Source organism: Tamandua tetradactyla, chromosome 17 (assembly GCF_023851605.1).
Source record: "Tamandua tetradactyla isolate mTamTet1 chromosome 17, mTamTet1.pri, whole genome shotgun sequence".
In the NCBI taxonomy this organism is placed as follows: domain Eukaryota; kingdom Metazoa; phylum Chordata; class Mammalia; order Pilosa; family Myrmecophagidae; genus Tamandua; species Tamandua tetradactyla.
In genome coordinates, this window is record NC_135343.1 from 73,059,054 (window position 1) to 73,086,828 (window position 27,775).

Sequence of the window (27,775 nt, forward strand, 5' to 3'; positions counted from 1 at the left end):
CTTGACAAAGTAGCAGAAGGTTGCAAGTGTGAGCCATTAGCTGAAGCACCTGCAGTATCTGAAAAATAAATGATAAAGGAATACTTTCCAACTCATTTCATGAGACCAGCAATCCCTTGATACCAAAATCAGGAGAGTACAAAAAAGAAAACTACAGACCATTACTGCTGCATGAACATATGTCCAACAATCCTCAACAAAATATTAGCAAATTGAATGCATTAACATATAAATAGAATAATATACCACAGCTAAGTAATATTTAACTCAGGAATTCAAAGATGGTTCAATATATGAAAATTGTTCAATATAATCCATCATATTAACCCTCAAAAGAAGAAAACCCATAAGATATGCCAACTTATACAGTAAAATAATTTTACAAAATCTAGTTTGCTGAGAAACTTCTTCACCCTGATGAAAGACATCTACAAAAAAAAAAAAAACCCAACTACTTCTAACATCATACCTAATTATGAAAGATTGGATGATTTCTCCTAAGATTGGGAAATAAGCAGGGATGTATACTATCACAACTCTTATTCAATATCATACTAGAAGACCTAGCCAGTGCAATAATGCAAGAAAAGAAAAAAAAAGCATAAAAATAGAAATGAAAAAAATAAAACTACCCCTAGTCTCAGACACCATGATTGAATCTTCATGACCTGGAGTCAGGTAAAGAGTTCTTAGTCATGACACCAAAACCATGATCAATAAAAGAAATATTTGATAAATTAACCTTCCTCAAAATTTTAAACTTGCTCTGTGAAAGACACTGTCAAGAGAATTAGAATACAAGCTTCAGACTGGGAGAAAATATCTATGAAACAAATACCTGACAGAGGACTTGTGGCTACAAAGCATGAAGAACCTCAAAACTCAATAGTAAGAAAACAAACATGAAAATTTTAAAAGGAGAAAAAGATTTGAACAGACAGTTCACCAAAAAAGATATTCAAATAGCAAATAAGCACATGAAAAGTTGATCAACATCATTAACCATTACGTCTATCAAATGACTAAAAAAATACTGACAATACCAAGACCTTACACAGATGCACAGTAACTGGATCTCTCCCAGAATTGCTGGTAAGAATACAAATTGGTACAGCTACTCTAGAAAATATTTTGGCTGTTCTTAATACCATTAAACATACATTTACCACAGGACATACCAGTGGCATTCCTACTTATTCACAGCAGAGCCGGAGTTAGCAAACTACTGTCTGCTGGTCAAATCCAGCTCATCACCTATTTTTTTTTAATTAATTTTAAATTTTAAAAAATATGACAACAAGAAACACAAACATTCTTAATATATAATCATTCCATTCTACATATATAATCAGTAATTCACAATATCATCACATAGTTGCATATTCATCATCATGATCATTTCTTAGAACATTTGTATCAATTCAGAAAAAGAAATAAAAGACAACAGAAAAAGAAATAAAATGAAAACAGAAAAAAAAATTATACATACCGTACCCCTTACCCCTACCTTTCATTGTTTCATATTTATTTTAACATTTGTTCCCCTTATCATCACCTATTTTTATAAATAAAGTTTTATTGGAACATAGCCATAACTATTTACTTATTATCTATGATTGTTTTCATAATATAATGGCAGACTGAGTATTGCAGCACAGAACATATGGCCCTACAAAGCCTAAACTGTTTACCATCTGTCCCTTTACAGATAAAGTTTGCTAACTCCTTCCCTAGGCAAATGAAAACTTATATTCACACTTACACACAAAAAATTTGAACACAGATGTTTATAACAACTCTATTCATATTTGTTAAAAACTGGAAACAACCCATATACCAGTCTACTATTGAATGGATAAACAAGCTGTGGGACGGCCATAAAGTGGAATACTACACAGCTATAAAAATGAAGAAACTATTGATACACACAAAAATTAGAGAAATCTCAAAAACATTATGCTGAGAAAAAGAAGCCAGTTTCAAAAGGTTGCATACCATGTGATCTTATTTATATTACATTTGCAAAGAGACAGAACAGAATTCCTTCCTTTGCAAATTGTTCACCCCTCTAGTCAGGTAACAGACTCAGGTTTCCACAAACAGGTCATAGCAGACCACGACGGGAGCCTGGCTCTCTCCGTCAAAGGTCAATCACACCATGATCACCAAGATGTTTTCTTCCCAGATAATTTATCTCTGGCTACATGATGAACATTTCAGAAAAAATTGTAAAACTGGGCCGACATGGGTTATATCTGCATAGTGGTGCCCCTCTGTTTACAGTTTGAAAAGTCTAATTCTCCCACAAATACTCACAGGTAAAGGGTCAGTCTAGGGGTAAGGTAAGGAAGGTGCAATGAGAGGATTTCAAATGGGTCTGAGCCCTAAGAAACCAGAGGATGGTGGACCCTTTCATCACCCTGTCACAGGGGAATAATGGGTAGAGAAACTTTGGCAATGAACTCAACACCCCAAATGAAAACAGAAGCCCTAAATATTCATGAAACCCAAAAGAGGTGGTCAGAAAGGTATGTCTTCACTTTTTTTAAACTTTATTTACTGTATAGTATACCATATATACAAAGCAAAGAAATTAAAAAGCAACAGTTTTCAAAGCACTCAACACATAGTTAGAGGTCAGATCCCAGTGTTTGTCATGGGCTACCATACCATCCTCTCATATTTTTCCTTCTAGTTGCTCCAGAATATAGGAGGCTAGAGGGCTTAAATATTTTTTTTTATCATCACAATCGACTTTTTTCCTTCTTTTTTTTGTGAAAAATAACATACATACAAAAAGTTATAAATTTTAAACAACAGCACCACAATTAGTTGTAGAATATATTTCAGACTTTGACATGGGTTACAATTTCAGAATTTTAGGTTTTTACTTTTAGCTGTTCTAAAATACTGGAGACTAAAAGATATATCAATTTAATGACTCAGCATTCATATTCATTTGTTAAATCCTATCTTTTCTGTATAATTCCACCATCACCTTTGATCTTTCCATCTCTCTCTTTAGGGGTCTTTGGGCTATGGCAGTTCTAAATTTTTGATATTGGAAGAGTCTGTCACTAATACGGGGTAGGGAGATGGAACTATCTGATGTTCTGGAGAGGCTGGGCTAGGTTTCAGAACTTATCTGGACCAAGGACCCATCTGGAGGCTGTAGATTTCTGGAAAGTTACTCTAGTGCGTGAAACACTTGTGGAATCTTATATATTTCCCTAGATGTTCTTTAAGATTGGCTGGAATGGTTCTGGTTGGAGGTTGACAAATTACGATAGGTAGCAAGGTTTAACAGAAGCTTCAGTAAGAGCAAACTCTAGAGTTTTATCCTCCTCACAGGTGTTCATATTATCCAGAACCTTGATTTTTTAAATCTCTAGCTGCATCCAGGAGCAGGCAAAAATTCATTACTAGCATTTAACTAGTCACTCTCCCTTTTCTCCTGTTCTGATCTTTGCTTTTTGCTCTTCTTTGCTGACTCCACACCCCTTCCCCGCACACACATACACACTTGGCTCCCCATTTCACCCTCTAGTACCTGCTTGAACATGGTTGTAATGCACACTTTTCTGCTTGTCTCATGACCCTCTCCTGTGGAATAGTTTTGATATTTCCCAATGTTCCTCTGTATCCCAGCTCCCTTTTGTTTTTTTACTTTTTGTCTCATGTCATAAGACCTGGCTTCCCCACCTCATGCAGCCTCTTCCCCAGGGACTGGGATGAGACAGCAGTGATCCAATAGGATGCTTCATGGAGAGAAAATTTGTCCCTGCTAAATTAAGTGTGCACTTTTCCAGCTTAGTACATAAGCCAGGCTGGATGACATAACTTAATAACAATTGAACATTCACTTCAATTTGAGAATGTGCTCAAAAAAACACCAGAGTGGCAGAGAGAGTTCAAATAGAGTCAAGAGGCTGCTCTGGAGGTTGTTCTTACACAAGCCTCAGTTAGACCTTGCTACCTTTCATAACTTACCCCAACCAAAACCATCCCAGCCAATCCTAAAGAACACCTAGGGCAATATATAAGATTCTACAAAGTTTCCACGTACTAGGGTAACTCTCCAGAAAGTTACTCCAGATGGGTCCCTGGACCAGATGTGTCCTGAAACCTAGAGGGCCCAGCCTCTCCAGAACATCAGCTAGTTTCATCTCCTACCCCATATTATTGACAGCCCCTTCCAACATGAAAAGTTAGAATGGCCATAACCCAAATACCCCTAAAGAGTGGGAAAGAAAGATCAAAGGCGATGGTAGAGTTATACAGAGAAGGTAGAGTTTAACAAATGAATATGATTGCTGAATCATTATATGGATATTTCTTTTAGTCTTTAGTATCTTAGAGTACACAGAAGTAAAAACCTAAAATTACGAAATTGTAACACATACCAAGCACGCAAATCTGTTCTACAACTGTGGAGCTGTGCTTTGAAATTCATTGCTTTTTTGTATGTATGTTATTTTTTACAAAAAAGAAAAAAAAGTCGATTGTGATGATAAAAAAAAAAATTTATGCTTTCTAGCCTCCTATATTCTGGAGCAACTAGAAGGAAAAATCTGAGAAGATGGTATGGCAGCCCATGACAAACTCTAGGAACTGTCCTGTAACTACTTGTTGAAGAGTGCTTTGAAAACTGCTTTTTCCTTCCTTTGCTTTGTGTATATTATTCATTAAAATATACATACACCAGAATGACACTAAAGAGCTTTTAGCATAGCAGTCTTTAAAAGTCCTGGGGATTAAACTTGGAATATGGATGTTGTCTTAAGTAAGTCAAACATCCCCATAAGATCAAAGTAGCCAAACTTACTCGATAATCAGGGTATCTACAGAGAGCAGTACTGAGGGTGGGTGCACCCTCACTAAAGAAGAAAGATGGATATGTAGCACACCCAAATACAAAAGGAATGATAATATTAAAAAAGTATGTGCCGGGCCCTGAGAGATATTTTAAGTATGACTGATAATTCAAATGCATTTGGATTGCTAGAGACCATATTAGATAGGTAAGATTATTCCCATTTTACAGGTGAGGAAACTGAGGCTCAGAAAGGTAAATAATTATCCTGAGGCTTCACGGCTACGAAGTGGCTGAGCTGGAATTCAAACCCATACTTGTTTGAAAACTGTAGACCTAAGTCCATTAATTAAGAACATGTTTTCAGACTTACTTAAGGTCTGTTGTTTACATTATGCCTAATAACACTTACGTCAGCCTTGGTTTTCTGTGAATTCCCTAGGTCCCCAGCTTAGAAACTGTTCCTAAAGGCGTCTGGTTCCTCCTGTTAGACTGCCAACTATCTTCCTCAAAAACAACTCTAGAGAAAATACAAATGAAAAGAGCAATATGGATTCCAGAAACAAACAGCAATGAAATGATGAGAAACCCCTGGAGAAGCCCGACCCTGACTTAAAACTGTTGATGAGTTATAGGGCTAGGCAGCAGCCGGACTGGGACAGCAGCTGAAGGCTGCGATGAAGGCAGACTTGGAGGAAAACTGCCAATGTCCTGCCCTTGCCTTTCTCACCCTTTGCCTATGCACCATCATTGCCTGCCCTTGAATGGCGATAATCAATGACAGCCTCCTATACCACCCACGCCAGTGCCCTTGAAGTAATATTAGGGGAATCCAAAAGCACTGCTGGAGGGACGTGTTGGAAACAGGTACATGCAGACTGGCTTTCCTCAAGCGATATCCCCCTACCTTTCAAATTCCCAGAACTGGAGAGTGACTAGAGGGAGCTTAGCTCCCCCAGGTGCTACTTTACTCTAAGGGTTTCAAAAGGAAACCCTGACTTTCAACTTTGCTTTTTCACTTGTTTATATTTCTTTCCAGAATTTTCTCAGTGAATGTGATTTATCTACATAATAAAGACAAATAGAAGGTACTTATCTAAAGGTGAGAACACACAGTATAAGAAATCATATACTAACCAAAATTAGGTAAGAAAAGTGGATTAGTTGAAATAAAGAACACAACAGCTGGAATAAATAGTAGAATAGATAAATCTGAAGAACAATTTAGGCAGAAGTTCAGATTGAAGAATTCTTCCAGATAATAGCAGAAAATGATAGACAGACAGGAAATGGAAAGGAAAGCTGAGATGAGAGAAGCAGAAAGAGCTAATGTTTAGACAATTATAGAAAAGTAAAATTAGAGAGGAGAAATAGTTTGGTGAATTAATGGCAATAGATTTATCAAAATTAAAGAAAAAGACGTCAGATTGGAAGAGCTCAGAGAGGGACAGGACAGGGATGGAAAAACCCACATGGAGACAAAGCTACACATTTAAGGACAAAGCCAAAGAGAAAATTCCGAATGATTATCTTTAAGATATTGTAGAAAAAGAACTGTATCTACTAGTGCAATTTCCAAATCAATTTGTACATTCAGCACAATCCAATCAAACTTAAAAAATATTAATCTAAAATGTACAAAAAAGAAAATGCTCACAAATAGCTAAGCCAATCTTAAAAAGAAGATATGGAATGGGGACTTGCCCTATCAGACAGTAGAATAAGTGCAAGGCCAAAGTAATAGCTCACTTTATGATATTGCCCCCCAGAGCAGAAAAATGGTCTGAGTGAACAGAACAGAAAGCTCAGAAAATATATGGGAATTTAGTATATTATAAAGGAGGTATTGCAAATCAATGGGAAAAGTGCTTTTTAACAGATGATATTAGGAAAACTGTTTAAATACATGGGAAAAACTGAATTCCTATCTAATAACTTTTACAAAGTAGGGCTCTAGGTATACTAAGGACTAAATGTAAAAGGTAAAATTATAATTTTAATACAAAACAGATTTTTGAAAATAAAACTTCCAAAGCACAAAACTAAGGCAAGAAATATTTAAAGAATTTGATACACCAAAATTAAAAATTTCACTTCAACAAAGAGTACCATAAAACATAATTTCTAAATAGGACAGAATGGGAAAAGAAAAGTCATTTGTGATGACTACAACCAAAAAGGACCAACATTCAGAATAGACAAGAAACACAAATCAAAAAGGAAAAGATAACAACCCAAATAGAAAAATGGACAAGGGTAATTTTCAGAAGAGAAGGCCAAAAAATGAATAAATACTTCAAGAGATACTCAAAATCATTAATGATTAAGAGTAAATGCAAATTTAAACAATGAATTTTATCACTTTACTTATCAGACAAGCAAACATTAGAGAGAGAGATCATACACTGTAGACAAGCACAGCTATTCAGAAAAACAATCTGGAGATATTAATCTAAACAAGTAAACACACTCTTTGCCTCAGAAATTCTACTTGTAGGTATATATGCCAAATAAATGCTTACACAGTTCCATAGGGGACATACATAAAGACGTGCATCTCACGTTCCCTGCAGCCTGATTTGTGCTGGTTGGGGGTTTGGGTTCCCATCACTAGGAAAGTAGATAGGCAAAATGTGGTGAGTGTACATTGTGGGATATTAGAAAGCAACTAGAAGCAACCCGAAGGCTTAAAATACTATGCTTAGAAGAAAAAAAAATAATTACCAAATAAGATATATAACCCAATGTAATTTATATACATTTAAAAATACATTCATCAAGGATTGAGAAAACCTTCTTGATCAAAAGGGAGAAGAGAAAAATGAGAAAAAAATGTCAATGGCTGAGAGATTTTAAACATAGTTGAGAAATTATCCTGGAGGTTAATCTTACGCATTATCTAGATATCCCTTTTCAGCATATGGTGTATTTGAGTGGCTGGAGGGAAGTGAAACTGTAGAGCTGTGTTCCAGTAGCCTTGATTCTTGAAGATGATTGTATGAAGATATAACTTTTACAGTGTGACTGTGTGATTGTGAAATCCTTGTGTCTGGTGCTCCTTTTAGCTAGGGTATGGACAGATGAGTAAAAACTATAGAAAAAATAAGCAAATAATAGGGTGAACAAAGGTTAGAACATATTGGGTAAAAAAATAGACAGAGAGTAGACAGAAATACTAGTGGTCAATGAAAGGGAGGATTAAGGGGTATGGTATGTATGAGCTTTTCTTTTTTCTTTTTATTTCTCTTTGTGGAGTGATGCAAATGTTCTGAAAAATGATCATGGTGATAAATGTGCAGTTATGTGATGATACTGTGAGGCATCGATTGTACACCATGTATGGAATGTTTGTATGTTAAGAATGTTTGTATTTGTATGTTGTTTTATCAATAAAAATATTTTTTAAATACATTCATACAAAATACTCATTTTGCAAGAACTAAAATACAAACCAAAAGATACAGTTAAATGTTACATTTTATATGGGAAGAGAGGAATGGGAGTTGGGTATAGAAAAAAAAAATTCAAGAAAGAGAGTTATTGCATAGACCAGTCATTATAAAGTGCCATGAACAATCACCTCAACCCTCTCCACCTCTAAATGGATCATTTCTGACTCTACGACTTTCCAGCACTCCTAAGATTATTGGAAAGGGTCTTGATAGAAAAAAAAGCATGGATGGTATCTTAGTTTCTAAGCTGCTAAAACAAATACCATGCAATGGGTTGGTTTAAGCAACAAGAATTTATTGGCTCACAGCTTTGAGGCTAGGAGAAGTCCAAAATCCAGGTTTCAGCAAGGCGATGCTATCTCCCCAAAGTTGGAACATTGTAGTGCTAGCTGCTGGTGACCCTTGCACTCTTGACTTTTAAAAGGCGATGTACACAGGAACATCTTTTCCTTTCCGTTCTGGGTTTCTGTTGAATTCCAGCTTCCTGCTTCTCCTCATGGCTTTCTTTTATAAAGCCTCCAGTAACAGGATTAAGGCTCAACCTCATTCAGTAGGACCACACTTTAACTAAAAATAGCATCTTCAAAATGTCCTATTTACAGTGGGTTCGCAACCACAAAAATGGATTGAGAACATGTTTTGTTATTTTATTCCCTGGGGCTGCATAATTCAACCTATCATGGATAGCGATCATTCAATCCATAGACCTGAACACTGAGAAGCTTATTAGGCATTCTGAATCTTTTTTTATGCCCATTAGTCTCATCTGTAACCATTTGGAAGTGGTGATTCCTTGCCTGGATCCTCCGTCAAGAATATCTGCTATGGATACTGCTTCCAAGTTTGGGTGCCCACTCAGAATTCCCCTGAATATGTCCTGCTCTGGGGTCCCTAGGACTCATGTTGGGCATATCCTCATGTGGATATGTGGGATGATGTGGATGATGCAGAGTTCTACACAAATGTAAGGCACTATTACCAGGTCTCAGCTATATTATTACTTTACTTGAACATCATTCGTTGCTTTGTCAATTCTCCATACATTCTCGCAAGTCACAAGACATGACTGAGGAAATAATGAGATATGCCTAGTGTGGTAGTTAGATTCAGTTGTCAACTTGGCAAGGTGAAGGCACCTAGTTCTCTTGCTGTGGACATGAGCCAATGGTACTCATCTTTTGATGATTATATCTGCAATCGGCTAGGATGCAGGCCTGCTGCAATGAATGATGTTTGACTTAATTGGTTGGTACTTAAATGAGAGAGCGCAACGTATGACAGCCCAAGAAGCTCAGCATACCTCATATCAGCACTCGCAGCTCAGCCCAGGCCTTTGGAGATGCAGAAAGGAATCACCCCGGGGAAAGTTGTTGGAACCCAGAGGCCTGGAAAGAAGGCCAGCAGAGATCAACCTGTGCCTTCCCACCTAAGAACCTCAGATGAAAGTTAACTGCCTTTCCTCTGAAGAACTAATGAAATAAACCCCCTTTTATTAAAAGCCAGTCTGTCTCTGGTGTGTTGCATTCCGGCAGCTAAGAAACTAGAACACCTGGGAATTTAGTTGTCCCCCAAAACACCCTATTAATTTTCACTTCACCTATTTGCTGAGAGAACAACAACAGGAGACATCCAGATAAACACCCCAACATGGTCATTTCAGATCAAGGGCCTATGTGGCAATTCATACAATTCAGAGGGAAATGGAGTGTTGAAAGGAGAAAGGGAGCTAGCAAAATAGAGGAGAGGAAAAGAGAGGAGAAAATAAGGGAAACAAAAGACTAAAGTCCTTATTCTGGTGTATGAATAAGTATTGAAGCATTTCAAATTAATTGTGCTGATAAAATGGTGTCATGATAAGTTGAGTATTTGTAACAAATGAGGGGAAGACAAAAATAGAACAAATTTTCTTTGATTCTACAAATTATTTTCACCATATTTGCAGCATGAAATTCATATTTTCATGAATAAGAGTAGTAATACCAGGAATGCTGTTTTTTGGCAATCCTTTCCTCATGAGAGCACAAAAATCCTTGATAGACTGTTGCACAAGTATAAAGACTTCCATATGTTTTTTATTTACATTCAATATTTTAGCTCATTCAGTAAAGCTCTATGTGCTTTGAAACCCAGTTGGAGTTTCCTTTGTGTATCACCTATGCACTCATTTAAAGCAATTACTATTAGCCAGAGAGTTCTTGCTAATAGTCTACAATTTTGAACTTCAGGGACTCAAAGGAAGAGTGAATTCCACAGAGGACTTTGGTTCTGGCATATACCTCCTACTTTACATGGTCTGGTTTTATCAATATCAACCTTGCCAGGGATAAAAAATGCTACTGCTTGTGACTTTAACCTAGGGGAACGGCTATTTTTAATAGTCATATGGTACACATGACTTCCATCAACTATCCCAACCCTTAAAGACCTTTGTGGCCACATTTTGCAAAGGTTTTAAATTTTATCTGTCCTGCTAGACAGTGCCTCCACTGACAAACACGTTATACAGCTCCCTTCTCAGGTGAGTCATTTACTCAAAAAAAAAAAAAAAAAAAAAAAATTCCAGATAGCTGTTTAATTTTGGGTCTTATTTCATATCTTTCCAAAACATACAATTTTTTGACTTCACAGTCTTAATTTGTGAGTTTTCATGCTAAAGTTTCAGATGCTTACAGTGTGATCATGGGGCTTAATGACTTGGCTTGACTTCCTGGAGACAGTGAATGCCCCATCCAATGCTAACCTGTTTATCAGTAGATATGCTTTTTGCAGGGCACATGTTTGAGAGGCCCCTCCTCCCAGAACCCTCCTCTTCAGATTATAGAGCTCCATTAAATGGTTAGTGCCTGGACTCTGCAGTCAGACCAAATGGAACTGAGTCCTCACTCTACCATTTACTCTCCGAAGTCAAGAGTCCCTCATTTTCCCTTTCTAAGCCTCTACTTCAAGGTCTATAAATTAAGCTTCCTATCTCATAGGATTAGCTTAAAGACTAAATGTGAGAACATTTGCTCCTGTGCTCAAAATTTTTCAAGGGCTATCTGTTATTTACATAGTATCTCTCTGTTAAGCTCCTTTCCAACATTTAAGGTCCCTCCAAGAGTTGGTACTTGCTCTCCTGTTCTTACTATTCCTCCTTCCCTTGCACACTCTCTGCCCTCCAGCAAGACTGCCCGCTTGCTCCCTGTACACACCTTATATTTCCCCATGCTTTTTCACATGCTACTTACACTGCCTAAGGCACCCTGCCTCTCTTCCTCACTTGGCTCACTCCAGTTCATCTTTCAAGCCTCAGGTGAAATGTTTTCTCTCTGATTTAAGACCTCTCCAGATTCCACAATGACTTCTGTGTTCCTTCTCCAATGCTCTACCATATTGTGTCCACACCCTCGTTAAAGCAAATATTGTACTATATTCTAATCGCTTGCATATCTATGTCTGCATTAGACTAGCAAACCCCCTGAAGTCGGAGACTTTCTCCTCCCATTGTGGTAGTCATGGAATCTTGCACATCGAAGTCACTGAATAAATGGGAGTTCTCGCTCCCCACTTCATTTCTGGGGATCTTTTCATTAAGAGTCAGAGTCTCTGCTACTCAGTCTCCATCCCAACTTTGCTTTGTCGATACTGACCGCTACCTCCCCAGAGCTCTGAAAGCTGCTAATGCTGGAGCTATCAATGCTCCTAATGTCAGCCGCTTCCATAATCCACAACACTTTGCCTCGTCTCCTCTCCTTTTCCCCCTATATTCTGGTAAAGAAAATATCCCCGTCAGATATGTGGTGACCCGCAGAGGAGTGGACTGGTCTGGTGAGTTACAAAGTGTGAACTATGAGGATGTGCACCATACTCCAAAGAACTGCATGATTTTTCCAATGTGTATGGATAGAAATCAGGGTATGTGTGTGGGAATGGATATTCAGGGTGTGAGTTAATGGTGGAAAAAATATGAAGTTGGATCAGGCTGAATTTATTGATTTAGATCCACTAAGCAGAGATTCTGGATTCAGTGTTGTAGTTTGAGGAGTTAGGAAGGGTTTTGTTTGTTTGGGAAGTCAGCTATAACATGGACAAAGAGGTAGCCTCTGTTGCCTGAGGTAAAAAAAAAATGCCAGAACTTCCCTGGTATAATGTAGATGAGGGGATCCAAAGGCTTAGAGAGATTTTAATGTTAGAGTGCATTTATCATGTAAGATTTGCTAACCCACCCCAGGAATGTACAAAGGACACACCTTTCACAAAGGAATGAATTTGTGAGACTAACTCCATCATCTCTAAAGAGTTCTGTGGTCGCTCCTCTCTATAGGTCCAATATTATTGTGGAAACTGCTGTCACTGAACTTGGATCCTTAAATACAGTGGGGAGAATCAGCGTCCCAGTTGGCAGAACCCAAGTTGCGGCATTTAATTACCAAAGACAATGTAGGGGTGGCTACCATATTGGACCACAAGATTCAAAGCAGCAATCCAAAATAGTCTGACTTGCAGAGACCTATGATGTTGGCTAGTAGATCATGGAGTACCCTAGAAGTAAAACAGATGGGCAGTCTACTAAATTCTTACTTGATCTGAGTAAGTAGAAGAGTCCTAGGTTGTAAACTGGGGGTATCAGTTGAGACTTCATCGTGGAGACCCTCACAGGATGTGGTAAGGGTTTGGGTGAGGGGAGGGATTTAAGCAAGAAGTGAAATTCCTGAATCCTGGGTGCAGAATGGGGTCAGAGGCAGCCAGAGTGCATTGCAGGGAATAAATGAGAAAATAGGAAACCTGGGTGGGGAAATGTAATAATCAACATTTAAAAACTAAAATGGATCTGATCTTGTTTTAGAGGTGGTCAGCAGAGAAGAGGATACTTGTCGAAACAGGGAGAAAAAATAAGACTCATGCAGGAGCAAAAAAACAGGCTAAAGAAACCCCAAGACATTTAGGAAGCAAAGAAAGGTTTACAGAGGAGTCTGGCATGAGCTGGTAAGTAAACTCTTTGATCTTCTTTCATGTAAATCTGGAGGGTTTTTGCATGTTTTAATAGATCTGAAGAGACCCCTACTGATATTGTAGGACAGCCTGCAGAAGGAAAAGAATCTTCTCCGCAGAGCAGTTTATTTTACTCTTAAAAAAAAATAGCAAAGCTGACTCTAACACTTGAGAAGTTCACAATCTAGAATCTCACTGCTAACGCCCAGAGAAATTCCCCTTCAGCCATTAGAAGTTGTCTATGTTGTAATTTTACAGGCAACTTTCCTAATTCCCAGGAAGAACAATTAATGAAAGTGTCCGTGAATTATTTTATGAACATAAAGGTGAGACATTTAATGTGACACCACTGTTGTTAAACTGACAGAGCATGTCTGTAAATCTCTTCGCTATTCGAACTCTCTCTCCTTCTCTCCACTGTTCTGACTTTTAAAACAACCCTACCTCGACTCTATAGTTTTACCACCTATGTATGCATCGCTAAAGAGTATAGGGTGGTTTAGCCTGTTTTTCAACTTTATATAAATGGAATCATACCGTATTATTTTACATCTGGCTTCTTTCCCTCCACAGCATATTAATAAAAGCCATTGGGTCTTGGTGGCTGTACTTCATTGGCTTTTATCACTGGATACTAAGTCAATTGTTTGGATATATAAAGATGCATGTATTCATGCCACCCCTTGATGAGTCTGCTGAGTACTGAAAATGAATGATGTATTTTATTATCTAAATTTTAATGTGCCTGGGCCTGAGAAATTGCATTTCTAACAAGGACCACAGCAATGGACAATTAGTGTGCAGAAACTGACAGGCATGCTGAACTTGAAGCTACAAATAAAATGAACAAAAAGAAAAAAAACAAACTGACGTTGCAGAGCCAGGTTGAAACAGGAAACAGCAGTTAGGAATGGGAACCGCCCCTAGTGTTACATCACACTCGCAGCCTGGCTGGAAGCAGGGCTGAGCAAAGCAGCCCAAATCAGAGACAAGAGTTCCTAATTTCCTGGAACTTGAGCCTGCAGGCCTGTAGCTGTTTCCAGGTTATCTCCAGCAGGATTTGTGGTCTGAGTTTTGCATTTTCTGTGTGAGACCTCTGAACTGTATCTGTTGTGCTGAATAAGAGGCAACTTTTTAATCTCCAACAGAACTCTGATTTCTGACACAAATGGCCTTAAAAAAGATGGAGGATTTGAAAATTGATGAAACAGAGCGCATAACTGTGGACTACGTGAAGGGAATTCTTCAACCCACACCCACCTGTGACACCTGGGATCAGATTTGGAACTTCCAAGCCAAGCCTGATGATTTGCTTATTTCTACCTATCCTAAAGCAGGTAGGTGGACGGGGTCCAGGGACAGGGAGGTAAAGAAGAGAGGAAGGTAATTTGGAAAGATGTATTAATAATGAAATAAAGAAATTTATCTCCTGGGTTTATGTGGAAGTGTTTACTGGGCAGACCTAACATGGCTAAGACAAGCTACTTATTGAAACTGAAAGGAACCGCACAAAAATATTAAAACAACCTACAAATTTTAAGAACTTAAGACTCTGTATGATGCACATATCTTTTATTTCCCCAGGAGAGAATAAATGAAAAAGCCAAGAGCCAAAGGACTAGATTTGTCTGTTTGTTTCCAACTTAGGCCCTTATTGCAGATCTTATAAAAGCCTGCTTTGAGAGCATTTTTAAACAAAGGGGATCCCTGGGCTGATTTGGGGGTACAAGGAGAGCTTTAGTTATATAATACTGATATCATCTTAGCAGCTGTCAAAAGCCCTCAAGAGCCTCCCATCTTTTAGAGTCCTAAAACAATTTTTCTGATTTTGATCTTCTTTCTTGGAATGTTGTAACACTACTTCCTTATAATCAGTTTAATAGCACTGTCTGTAGAAGTAAAACTAACCGGAGCCCAGTGACTGCACCATAAAAATTGGGGGATGAGTAAGGGGAATAGGTTCCCTAAAGATCCTTGTGCATATCTATATACATGAAAAATATAGCATTGGACCCACCCCCTAAATGCATATGCACTTGCTATTTGCAAAATCAAGCTCCCTGTCAGTACCTCCTGTTCCTCCACCACCACCCAAAATCTAAATTAAAACATGTTTTAAGATCGTATGGTCAAATCCCTCTTGCTTCTAAAAATCCTAATAAAAGACTCTGCAGGCAGCAGAAACAGGAAAGCCTTGAATGTGGGTTATTCTTAGTCTCTTCTTTGTCCATCATTTTCATATTTTACTCCTCAAGAGCTTGTTCAGGATTAAATTTTTCTAATGTAAATTTCAAAAAGGAACCAGTGGGTAGGATTGCATCTCACTACCTTAATTTTACCTCTAAAACCACAACCCTACTTGATTATCCTTTCAGTACATTGTTTAATAATCTTTTCTCCACCTGCTAAATGTGAGCAGTAAGATTTGGTTCACTTCGGGTTTTCATGGTGTCAGTGGAGTTTTGAACAATAAAAACAAGTAGAAGGCCTGCCATCTAAAGAAACAATTAACCATCACTAAAACTTTATATGGCAATAAAGCTTACTTTTATGATATGGAAGAAGATAAAACACAGATGATAAAAATCATGGTCTAAGAAATATCTAACATTTAAAAAAGAATAATGCCATATACTGTGTGAATGAGCCAAGATAAAATATATCATAGAATTGTTGACATCTAAAACATTCATTGAGAAGATTCACCTTATCCCTGATCTTCCAGGTGGCACTTAAATGCCCTGATATTAACCTATGGCTAAAAAATCAGAATAAACACATAAAACTAGCACAAATGGCTCTCACTTTGAGTATATGGCTAAAGAATCTTGGTCTTCTGATTTGTAAAGAAAAAGTAGTTGGTGCCAGAAAGTAGAAAAGACCAGCTCATCTAGGATGGAGGAGCAGGATTATTATTTGCTTATTTATTGTGGTCTAACCTATGCCCTTGTAGATCTTTAAAAACACGGCAATGGGAGAATGAGAAAAGGGATCAATAATGAAAGTTAATGCCACAGAATACAGGAAAGTTCACCCAGATCCAGGAAGCAGGACTATAAAGACCATTTCAGAGAGCTATTCTAAAATTATCCAGCATCCTCCGACCATGAATATTGTTAGAAAGTTTTTGATAGCAGATCCCTATCAAAGGATTTCATTTAGGTAGGGTACTGCATCAGCCGTAATTCAAGTCAGGGCACAGAAACAAATTGAAAGTGGGAGACAGAGGTCCTTTTTCCTGTGCCAGTGATGGCAATGAATAAGCAGTGCCTCGGGTTTAGGGCATTGGGCAATGGAATATGGTATGGTCTCTGCAAAAATTTCTATCTGTTGGAGTTACCATCACCTGCTATTACCTTGGAAAGAAGTATGACCTCCACTTCTGCCTCCAAATTTCAGACTTATGCATCTTATTGGCAGACTCTAAATAGTATTCAGAATTTTAGTAGCAAGGGCATTTAGGAATGGCACTTTTCAGTCTTTCAACCCCGCAGATAAAGAAAAAACACAGAATAGTATACTACTGATACTGAGTGAGTGGTAATGGTCAATGTCATGCCCTGGAACTAATCATTCATTCATTCAGCCAGTACATAGGACTTTCAGTGTGATAGCCCCATGCTATGTGCGTAGGGAACAGAGAGTTTGAAAATCACAAAGTTACTCTCTAGGAGCTCACAATCTGGCGAGGAAAACTTTCAAATCTTTTCTTTCTGTCTTTCTTAAAGACAATGCAGCTACTTCAATGGTACAGCAACCAAAATTAATAGTTGTGACAGAAAAATAACAATCGACTGTTATTTATCAATCTAATGTCTACTGCAGTTTAGAGTTTTTCAATAAAAATTCAAATTATGATAGCACAAGATATAAAGAATAATGTTTTCTGAATTCTATTATAAACCAGCTTTAAAATTCACCTAGATGGGCGGGCCATGGTGGCTCAATGGCAGAGTTCTCGCCTGCCATGCCGGAGTCCCGAGTTCGATTCCCAGTACCTGCCCATGCAAAAACAACAACAAAAATTCACCTGGATATAACAACAAGTATTTGATCATGTTTTAAGGAATGTAGTGTACTAAAATGTCTATGTCTCCTCATTTTACATGTGGAATAAGGAACAACATGGACCCAGGAGATAGTGGACTTAATACAAAATGAAGGTGATATTGAGAAAAGTAAACGAGCACCTACTCATATACGATTTCCTTTCATTGAATGGATAATCCCACCCCTAAAATCCGGTGAGTATTAAGTAACCACACCCGACTAAGGTCCTGATCAGACACTCAGGACTTTATCAAAGAGACCTCTCATTTTTCTGGCATTCAGACATTTACTGATGAATTTTACGGCTTTGTCTTTTTTATGTGTCTGGCCATTTCTACACCATAGCCATTTTCAAATGGAATTACTGCTTTTACAAACATAAGTTAAATGTGTTCTCTACAATTGGAGATTAATTTTGCTCCATAAGGATGAGCCAAATGGGATAATTTCATTGTGGAAGAATCGGATTTTTTAGGTTTTTATTTGGTTTGTTGGTTAGTTGGTTGATATTGTTGCTCTAGCCCCTCAATTTTTTCATAGGCTAGACATAGTTTCTCAGATCAGATTTACACAATTTTAGGACTCTGGAACAAGTTCTGAATTTTTCCTAAAGTAGTAATAATGTAAGCAGCAAGAGTCTGAAGCAAATAAAGAATAGAAGAAAATTATCAAAAACTAATTTTGCAGGTTTGGAACAAGCTAATGCAATGCCGTCACCCCGGAACTTGAAAACCCATCTGCCCTTCCACCTGCTGCCTCCATCTTTCCTGGAGAATAAGTGTAAGGTAAAATGCAAAAAGAATTGAAAGTTATACTCCTTACAGTCTTTATCAATTTCTACTTAAAACACTTCACTGGATGTTAAAGGGCGGGGGGAACCTAATCTACATCTTTATATTAATCAATAGGCAAATTAATATGAATCACTTTCCACATCTCAAAAGCCAGGATCACAAGAATGCGGCATTAAAAATAAAAATCCATCTGTATAAATATATACGCCCTAACATGATAATAACATGCATATGGTTCTAATCCTGTTTTTTTGCTTCTTACCCTTACCTTACTCCCACCATTCCCAGATAATCTACGTAGCAAGAAATCCCAAGGACAATATGGTGTCCTACTACCATTTCCAAAGGATGAACAAAGCACTTCCTGCTCCAGGAACCTGGGAAGAGTATTTTGAGGCTTTTCTGTCTGGTAAAGGTAGAGAAATCAGCTTTGTTTCTTTTCTTTAAATTCTCAAACACCTAAAAGGACAAATATTTTCTTAGAGCAGCAGAGGCTCTCCCTTGTTAATATGAAGGAATCATCAATGTAACACTCCTACTTTTCAGAAATTCTCATTTCAGTGGATTATTTGTGTGGGTTGCACTTATCAGACTTATTTTACCCTGTCTTTTCATTCTTGTTCCAGTGTGCTGGGGTTCATGGCATGACCACGTGAAAGGATGGTGGGAGGCCAGAGTCCAGCACTGCATCCTGTACCTCTTCTATGAGGATATGAAGAAGGTGAGAGAGTATTGTCTCAAATGACCACACTTAACTATGAAACCTTTAGGTCACAATGGATAGACTCCATCAGGGATGCATAGATCGAAGGAGAGAACAGAAAATTGCTACTATTAGTTAGCTGAAGTGCCCATTCATCGAAATGTACATGGAACATCATGAGTTTATGTATCACATGATCTCATAACTTCCTGGTGCTCTGGGGTATGGTGCAACTTTCCCCTATGAGAATACTACTGTAAAATACAAATGAAGCCTTTAAAAAAAATTTTCCTAGCATGCATATTTTAAAATTCAGTAAAGCAAGGGAAAAAATGCTCCGAGCATCAAATTGGGTTTTTTTAATCATCACAATCGATTTTTTATTTCTTTTTTGTGAAAAATAACATGTACAAAAAAGCAACAAATTTCAAAGCACAACACAACAATTAGTTGTAGAACAAATTTTAGAGTTTGGTATGGGTTACAATTCCCCAAAGTTAGATTTTTACTTCTAGCTGCTCTAAGACACTGGAGACTAAAAGAAATATCAATTTAATGACTCAGCAATCATATTCGTCTGTTAAACTCGACCTTCTCTTTCGCACCATCCCCTTTGATCTTTCTATCACACTCTTTAGGGGTATTTGGGTTATAGTCATCTAACTTTTTCATATTGAAAGGGACTGTCAATAAAATGGGGTAGGGAGATGAACTGGCTGATGTTCTGGAGAGGCTGGGCCCTCTAAGTTTCAGGACTTCTCTGGTCCAGGGACCCATCCGGAGGTTGTAGGTTTCTGGAAAGTTACCTTAGTGCTTGGAACCTTTGTAGAATCTTATATATTGCTCTAAGTGTTCTAAATTGTTTTTTCTTTAAGAGCACTTGAGGGACATCATAGTTTCAAGAAACAATTTCAGAAATGATGGTATAATAGAAAATACTGATGATTTAGTCAAAATTATTGAATTAAATTCCACTCTGCTACTTTCTATGATGGTTCACAGATGAGTTACAGGGACTCTCAGAGCCACTCCAGGCCTCCTAAATCAGAATCTGCATTTTAACAAGGTTCCCAGATGATTTGTCTGCAGATTAACGTTCTCTAAGGTTCAATTATTGCTGTGCCTTAACCAGTTCTTTTAACAAAACATCAAAGAAGTAGAAAATACAGAATTATTTTTATAGCTTTCTTTTAAGTCATAAAGTTATTTTATTTCCAAGATTAGAACCACAGTTAAAGAGCTGTCGGAATAAACTATGAGGTTTTCAGTAGAAAACGTCCTCCTGTCTTTGTGTTCATTGGTACAAAAGTGTTGAAACTCTACCGAGGGCACCAAAAAAGCCTAAATGACAGGAAACCATGCTAAAGGAGGCTTTCATTGCCCACACCCCGAGGAAATATATTTCGGTTATGTGGGCCATTTTAGTTCAGAGAGTTACCTAATCAAAAAACTCCAGATATAGATGCTCAGTTAAGGAATATTATGGTGGGGAGTTGTATATTATAAGGAAAGACTTTTCTCTTTTATGTCTAGATGTGCCAAACGGAGGGGCTCATAGATGGGTACTATTAAACTTAGAATAGGAAAATTCCAGGTTGGCAATATCCTACCATATGTATCACAGCAGTATGAAAGAGAGGATTTGTACCTAGGAATGGGACACTTTTATTAAGGTAGCTCCCAATGTATTAGGAATGTCAGGAAGAAATTTTAGTCTCTGTAACTCCTTTAAATATATTTGTTGTCATGTTCCTGAATATCATTTCGTGGGATGGTCACACAAAGTTCACAGTTCTAAGCATTATTTCTGAATCTTAAAGTCCCCTGCTCCCCAACTTCAGTCTGGTTGATGGCAATTAAATTAAGCATTTTTGACATTCAACTTTTAAAACAGAAGCCCAGGGCGCTGCAACCGTGGCTCAGTGGCAGAGTTCTCACTTGCTATGCCAGAGACCCGGATTTGATTCCCAGAGCCTGCTTATGCCAAAAAAAAAAAAAAAAAAAAAAAAACAGAAGCCCATTTATAGACACAGTTGTCAGTGTAAACTCTTCCACTTTCTATGTGCCACCCCACCCCACCCCCGCCTTTCTAGGGGACTACCTACAGCCATAGTTTTGCAGACTTATGTGTCCCTCTGAGAGGAAACACTGGACTTGAGCTCATCTCAGAGGGCAAACCTAATCACCTGGCCATGCAAAGGAACATAGTTACTAGCCATGGGTGCCTCTGGAGATATTCAAAACCACCTTCTACAACCCTCCTGCCACCGCCTCCTGCCACCACTACCACAGCCTGAAGAGCTCACCAAAGACAGAAAAAGTAGACAGTCTTCTTTTGGTCAGGTCTTAAATATTGCCAGCTATGCTTCTGGAATGTTCTGCCCCTATGCTTCTGGAATGTTCTTATTCTTATCATTAATTTGTGAACTCTTCCTGTTAGACATTTAGCTGACCAAGATTCCTGCCATAACTGATTTGAACGGGACCTCTGGATATAATCCTTGACGCATTCCTTTCCAAGAGTGGCACACAGTGGCTGATGAATGGTCCACTAACACTGCCCAGTTGATCCTTACACATTAGAGGAAAAACATGTGTGGTAATTAATAAACAAATAGAGAGAGAACAATGCAGGCCACATGTCAAAATTAGTCATGTTTGGAAAGTTGAGTATTTTTAAGATTTGTTGTAAATTTTAACTCATGACGTATTGATATAACTGTCATTAATCTATTTTATTATCTTTTACACTAGTTCTTTGTTTTATATCAAATCCTTACTTTTCTTTTTACTCTGATCATAGAACCCAAAGCATGAAATTCAGAAGATTGCAGAATTTATTGGAAAGAACCTAGATGATGAAGTTCTAGATAAAATTGCCCATCACACTTCATTTGATGTAATGAAATGTAATTCAATGGCAAATTATTCATCGATGCCTACTATCATGGACAACTCCATTTCTCCATTCATGAGAAAAGGTTTTATGTTTTCTTTTGGTTATAATCCTACAGAATTATGTAATATTTCACAACATTTGGGGTTTTACTTTCTTTTCTGTGGCTGGAAAAAATAAGATCTTTAATGAATGATTCTGGAAAAAGAAGTATTTTAAGAAACTACTAATGAAATAAAAACAGTGTTTAATTAGTCACTAATGAAATATCAGGGTGAGATTTTGTTCTAAATCCACCCACTTATCCTCATCTTCTCCCCAGAAGTCTGTCTGATGAGTTGAAAATGAACAGAACTAAATCAAATGAGGCAAAAATATACTTTATAGAAGATTCTTTTGCTATCAGTTAGATTCAGTCAACAAATCCCACATTTGTTGTGGGATTATTATGTGCCAGACATTGGTTTAGATACTGTTCACACTAATGAACAAAAGAAACAATAATTTATGCTCTCATGGAAATTATATTCTAGCCATCAACAAAATAAACAAGGACAATACATAGAATGATAGATAATAAAAAAAAGCCATGAGAAAAAAATAAATAAGGAATATATCAGGAATTGCTAGAGAGATTTCAACTGAAGAATTGGGGGGCATCTTTCCTTCCTAAAAAACTGTACCTTAGGACTTTCTGGAAACAGGTCCTACTGGGACTGCTTACATCATGGAAGGTACAAGCGTGGCACCCACCATGTTTTGTTGTACAAGAGGACAAGAGATAAAGACAAGTGTGTCCGTTAGGCCTGCGGTTCTAATGCAGGGATCTCATACCCTAATTAATGTGGCTCAAAGGGTAACAGGCTTTCCCTGTCTTACAAATTAGACGAGAAAATATTCTTCCCATCTTGATAAAAAGGTCATAGGATGGCAAGATACATGTTTTAGCCAATATTGCCCCTTCTGGAAGGTGAACTAGAAATCATCATATAGGAGGAGAAGAATAGAGAAATTCCTCCAACAACAGTCATTGACTCTCTCCCACATGATTGTGTTATAGGGGCAGTGGGAGATTGGAAGAACTACTTCACTGTGGCTCAGAATGAAAGATTTGATGAAGACTACAAGAAAAAAATGGCCGACACCACTCTAACCTTCAGCTTCTAATGCTAGTAAGGAAGAAAAAAGAACTAACCATATTTTTAAAAAGTTTATTACTCAGACAAAATTGTATTGATTCAGGCTCTCAGGCTAGTTTTTTGTTTGTTTGTTTGTTTGTTTCCTCTTGTTCACGCTACTAAAAAAAGCGATAAAGATAACAGGTTGGGTACAAAGTGGTTGGAGCAAAGGCGGCAAAGTGGAGGAAAGGAGGTTCACTAAAGTTCTAGTTATAATTGTGGTGTCACTGATAACATCACTATATTTAAGTTTTCTACAAATCATGTAATTGTTAATCTATTAAAATTTTTTCAGTCTTCACATAAGAATATATTAAAGTTTCCACATTAGCTGTGGTTCAAGTTTTTTTTTTTAATATTTTTATTGATAAACAACATACAAATACAAGCATTCTTAACATACAAGCATTCCATACATGGTATACAATCAGTGGCTCACAGTATCATCAGATAGTTGTGTATTCATCACCATGGTCATTTCTTAAAACATCTGCATCACTCCAGAAAAAGAAATAAAAAGAAAAAAACTCATATATACCATACCCCCTTATCCCTCCCTCTCATTGACCACTAGTATTTCTATCTACCCAATTTATTTTAACATTTGTTCCCCCTATTATTTATTTATTTTTAATTCATATTTTTTATTCATCTGTCCATACCATAGATAAAAGGAGCATCAGACACAAGGTTTTCACAATCACACAGTCATGTTGCAAAAGCTATATCATTATACAATCATCTTCAAGAAATATGGCTACTGGAACACAGCTCTGCAGTTTCAGGCACTTCCCTCTACCCTCTCTAATACACCTTAAGCTAAAAAGGGGATATCTGTAAAATGCGCAAGAATAACCTCCAGGATAACCTCTCAATTCTGTTTGGAATCTCTCAGCCACTGACACTTTATTTTGTCTCATTTCTCTCTTCCCCCTTTCAGTCGAGAAGGTTTTCTCAATCCCTTGATGCTGCATCCCAGCTTATTCTAGGATTTCTGTCCCACATTGCCAGGGAGGTTTACACCCCAGAAGTCATGTCCCACATAGAGAGGGGGAAGGCGGTGAGTTTGCTTGTGGTGTTGTCTGAGAGAGAGAGAGAGAGGCCACATCTGAGGAACAAAAGAGGTTCTCTCGGAGTGATTCTTGGGCCTAATTTTAAGTAGGCTTAGCCTATCTCAAGATAAGTTTTAAATGCAGCACTAAAATGTGAAAATAGTGAATATTTCACTCAGGAATTTCCCAATAGACAAATAACCTTCATTTTTTCCATGAAATCTTCCAGTTCACTTTAGAATTCTTAGTGTAATGCATCTGTCCCAATCTCTATAATTTATCTAGACTCACGATCCCACCCTCAGCCAATGCTGCAGTCCAATCATATTATTTCCTTTTTCACTGTTTATAGTAGAGAAATGTTTTCCTTGATACCCAAAGATGGAAACCTGGAGTCATTGTTTGACTCTCTCCTTTCCAATGTCTCCACAATCATTTTCTAATCTGGCAGCAATATTAGTCAATTTTATCTCTGCACAGTTTCTTATTTCCATCAAACCATTGTTTTCCTTTCAATTTCTACACCCGCCCTCCGGGTTCAGAAACTTTTTGTTTCTTTCCTAGACTAGTACAACAGCTAACTCATTTTCCAGTTCATCACCCAAGGTTATTTTCCCAAAATAAGACTCTGATTATGTCACTTTGTTCAAATCCTTCAATGATTCTGAATTTTCACTACATGAAAGATAAATCCAAAGCTTTATATCCACGAATTCAAAGGCAGCTATAACACCAACTTTTCTTTCCAGTTTTATTTCATCCTCAAAGCCATCTCCCTATTTGAGCAAATCACCTGCTCACTGGGCCCTGATCACATACTTCTGGTTCCTACCCTCCTAGGTTTGTTGATACCACGCCTCCACCTGAAATACTTTCCCTTTTTCTTTCTACCTATCCAAAGCATATAACATGCTTCAATAACCATGTTATATGTTATATATAACATACGTTATATGTCTATTTTCCCCCAAGAGAGGGTACACATCATCACACCAAACATGATATAACGTACTCAAAAATAAATAACTGAGAGAACATTTCAACCAAAGAAATTCTAAAAAGCTAATTTTTACATTCCAAGTAGATAGTCCCTAATAACTGTTATCATTGCTAGCTGAGCTGGCTTATACAATAAATACTAGCCACATGTGTCTACCTAAATTTAAATTTTAATTAATTAAAATGAAATAGAAGGTTATTCCTTTCATTAATTAAAATTCAACAATAGAGGACTGTGGAAAGATGATGGAGTAGAAAGCTCCAGTTTCCTCCACCAAAACATCTATTGAACTGGCAGGATCTGTTGGAATCAACTATTTCGGAACTCCCGAGTTTAGTGGAACACTTGCAGCATCCAGGGAAGAGCTAGATAAAGAGGCTGGTAAATATCAGTGAATTTCACCTTCCCTATAGCAGCTACTATTCTCCATCCCCCAACCACATGACACAATGGAAGAAAATACTTGTAAATCAAATATCTGGTGAGGGTTCAATATCCAAAATATGTAAAGAACTCCAACAAGTCATTAACAAAAAGACAAGCAACCCAAATTTTAAAATGGCAAACAATTTGAGTAGATATTTCACCAAAGAAGATCTAGAAAATGGCCAATAAGCGCAGGCAAAGATACTCAACGACATTGGCCATTAGGGAAGTGCAATTCAAAATTACAATGAGCTACCACCTCACACCCACTAGAACAGCTATTATGAAAAGAAGTGTTGATGACAATACAGAGAAATAGGAGTCCTTATACACAGTTAGTGCTAATGTAAACTCGTGCAACCTCTGTGAAAAACAGACTGGCAGTCCTTCAGGAAAGGTAAAATACAGAGTTGCCATATCACTCAACAATTCTACTTCTTGTTATATACTCAAAGGAATCAAAAGCAAGGATTTGAATAGGTAACCATACATCAGTGTTCGTAGCAGCATTATTCACAATAACCAAAAGGTGGGAGCAACCCAAGTGTCCATTAGGAGATTAATGGATAAACAAAATGTTATAGACATGCACAGTGGAATATTATTCAGACATAAAAAGGAATGAAGTTCTGATCCATGTACAACATGCATAAGCACTGACGACATCATGCTGAATAAAATGAGCCAGACACAAAAGATAAATATTGTTTGATTTCTCTTACATGAGATACTCTGAATGAGCAAATTCATAGGGGCAGAAAGCAGAATAGTTGTTCCCCAGGCCAGAGGGGAGGGAAAATGGGAAGTTAATGCTTAGTGGTATGAGTTTCTGTTTGGGATGATGACGTGTTCTGGAAATAGAGAGAGCAGTGAAAGTTATATACTTAATAGTACATAAATCAATGTACTTAATTTCATGCTTAAAATTATTTAAATTTATATTATATGTATTTTACAATAATTTTTTTTTAATTTTTAACCTAAAAAATTAAATTTGTACCACCCAAATACCAAGCACTTAGTAGCCACCTGTGACTAGTGGCTATCATTTCGGGCAGTATGGATCATAAAGCATTTCCATCATCAGAGGAAGTTCTATTGGAAGACTTTTTCCTTTTTTTTACAATTATTTATTTATGAATGTCTACTGTGTGCTAGGCACTGGGGATACAGAGGGGAACAGGACTTTTACAAAGTCCTTATTCCACTGAGTTTACATTCTATTATAGTTCATCTCAGTTAAAACCATAATCTTACATTTAATCATAATGGAAAAATGGAAGCACAATATACGAATAGGGAAAGAATGAAAAAGGTGCATCTACTGAAAAAGTTAGATAATTTATTTGGAAAGTAGGAAACAAAAGGCATGGTTATAACATTCCAAATATGAACAAAACCAGAAAAAAATGAACTGCAGGAAAGAAGGCTGAGTACTGAAGTTGGCTTAGTGGCTATATTATATATACAAGCAAATAAAACCCACATTTATTTCATGCAAATAAACTTTAAGAAAGAGTACAGGAATGTATAAAGAACAGGCTACAAGTATTTTAAAGATTTATGTAAGAAACTACAAAAATGAACAAATAAATTAGGCAATTCATAAGAAATGTTTTATAGTTTACATTTGAGTATAACAGAGTTTATGAAGAATCATATTTGTAGCACATCATACATTTTTAAATTATTTCTTCTTATTGATATATATTATATATTCACATACCATGTACTCATCCAAAGTGTACAACCAGTGGTTCACAAAGTCATCATAGAGTTGTGCATTTATCATCACAATTGATTTTTTCTTTTTTGTGGAAAATAACATATACAAAAAAGCAATAAATTTCAAGGCACTTTACAACAATTAGTTGTAGAAGAGATTTTGAAGATTGGTATGGGTTACAATTCCACAATTTTAGGTTTTTACTTCTAGCTGCTGTAAGATATTGGAGACTAAAAGAAATATCAGTATAATGACTCAGCAATCATACTCATACAGAGAACCCTACCTTCTCTATATAACTCCTCCATCACCTTTGATCTTTCTCCCACTCTTTAGGGGTATTTGGGCTATGCCCAATCTAACTTTTTCATATTGGACGGGGCTATCAATAATATGGGATTGGGGCATGTAGTATATTTTTACATCACAAGTTCAGTGTTAGAAGAATTTAAATATGACAAAGCTTAGACTTAACAAGAAGAATGTATAAGGCATCTTAAACTGAAGTGGCTTGTTAACATAAAATTAACACCAAAGTAAAGTGATAGGTTAGGATATAACATCTAGGTATGATGTGGTCAATAATTGGGCAGAATTAAGACATCTGCCATTCAACCTCAGTTTAAAAGTCAAAGTTCTGCTATAGTTCAAACAAAAAGTACATAAAAGATAAGACTATCTTAATATCATTTATGCCCTAATTCCATCAACTGT

The 27,775-nt window shown here is 37.1% G+C and overlaps 1 protein-coding gene and 1 long non-coding RNA gene across 3 annotated transcripts in view; one reads left to right on the forward strand and one right to left on the reverse strand.

Moving 5' to 3' along the window:
* Window positions 1–27,775, reverse strand: part of LOC143661755 (uncharacterized) — a 135,000-nt gene that overhangs the window by 62,244 nt on the left and 44,981 nt on the right. For both annotated transcript variants that reach the window (XR_013164803.1, XR_013164804.1), the window contains exon 4: window positions 5,226–5,333. This is a non-coding gene — a long non-coding RNA (uncharacterized LOC143661755). The remainder of the gene's footprint in view (window positions 1–5,225; window positions 5,334–27,775) is intronic.
* Window positions 14,175–26,170, forward strand: SULT1C4 (sulfotransferase family 1C member 4). The gene is made up of 7 exons (XM_077134937.1): window positions 14,175–14,573; window positions 17,355–17,480; window positions 17,974–18,071; window positions 18,369–18,495; window positions 18,707–18,801; window positions 21,587–21,764; window positions 22,740–26,170. Exons 1-7 carry the CDS (start codon window positions 14,405–14,407, stop codon window positions 22,844–22,846), a joined length of 900 nt encoding a protein of 299 aa, XP_076991052.1. The 5' UTR covers window positions 14,175–14,404; the 3' UTR covers window positions 22,847–26,170.

What these genes read in the sequence shown, in the direction of transcription:
- SULT1C4 (XM_077134937.1), top strand. Translation starts at nt 14,405, where the DNA reads ATGGCCTTAAAAAAGATGGAGGATTTGAAAATTGATGAAACAGAGCGC. An exon ending in AATCCCACCCCTAAAATCCG is followed by an intron (nt 17,481 to 17,973) that starts GTGAGTATTAAG and finishes CTAATTTTGCAG; the next exon opens with GTTTGGAACAAGCTAATGCA. An exon ending in TCTATGAGGATATGAAGAAG is followed by an intron (nt 18,802 to 21,586) that starts GTGAGAGAGTAT and finishes CTCTGATCATAG; the next exon opens with AACCCAAAGCATGAAATTCA.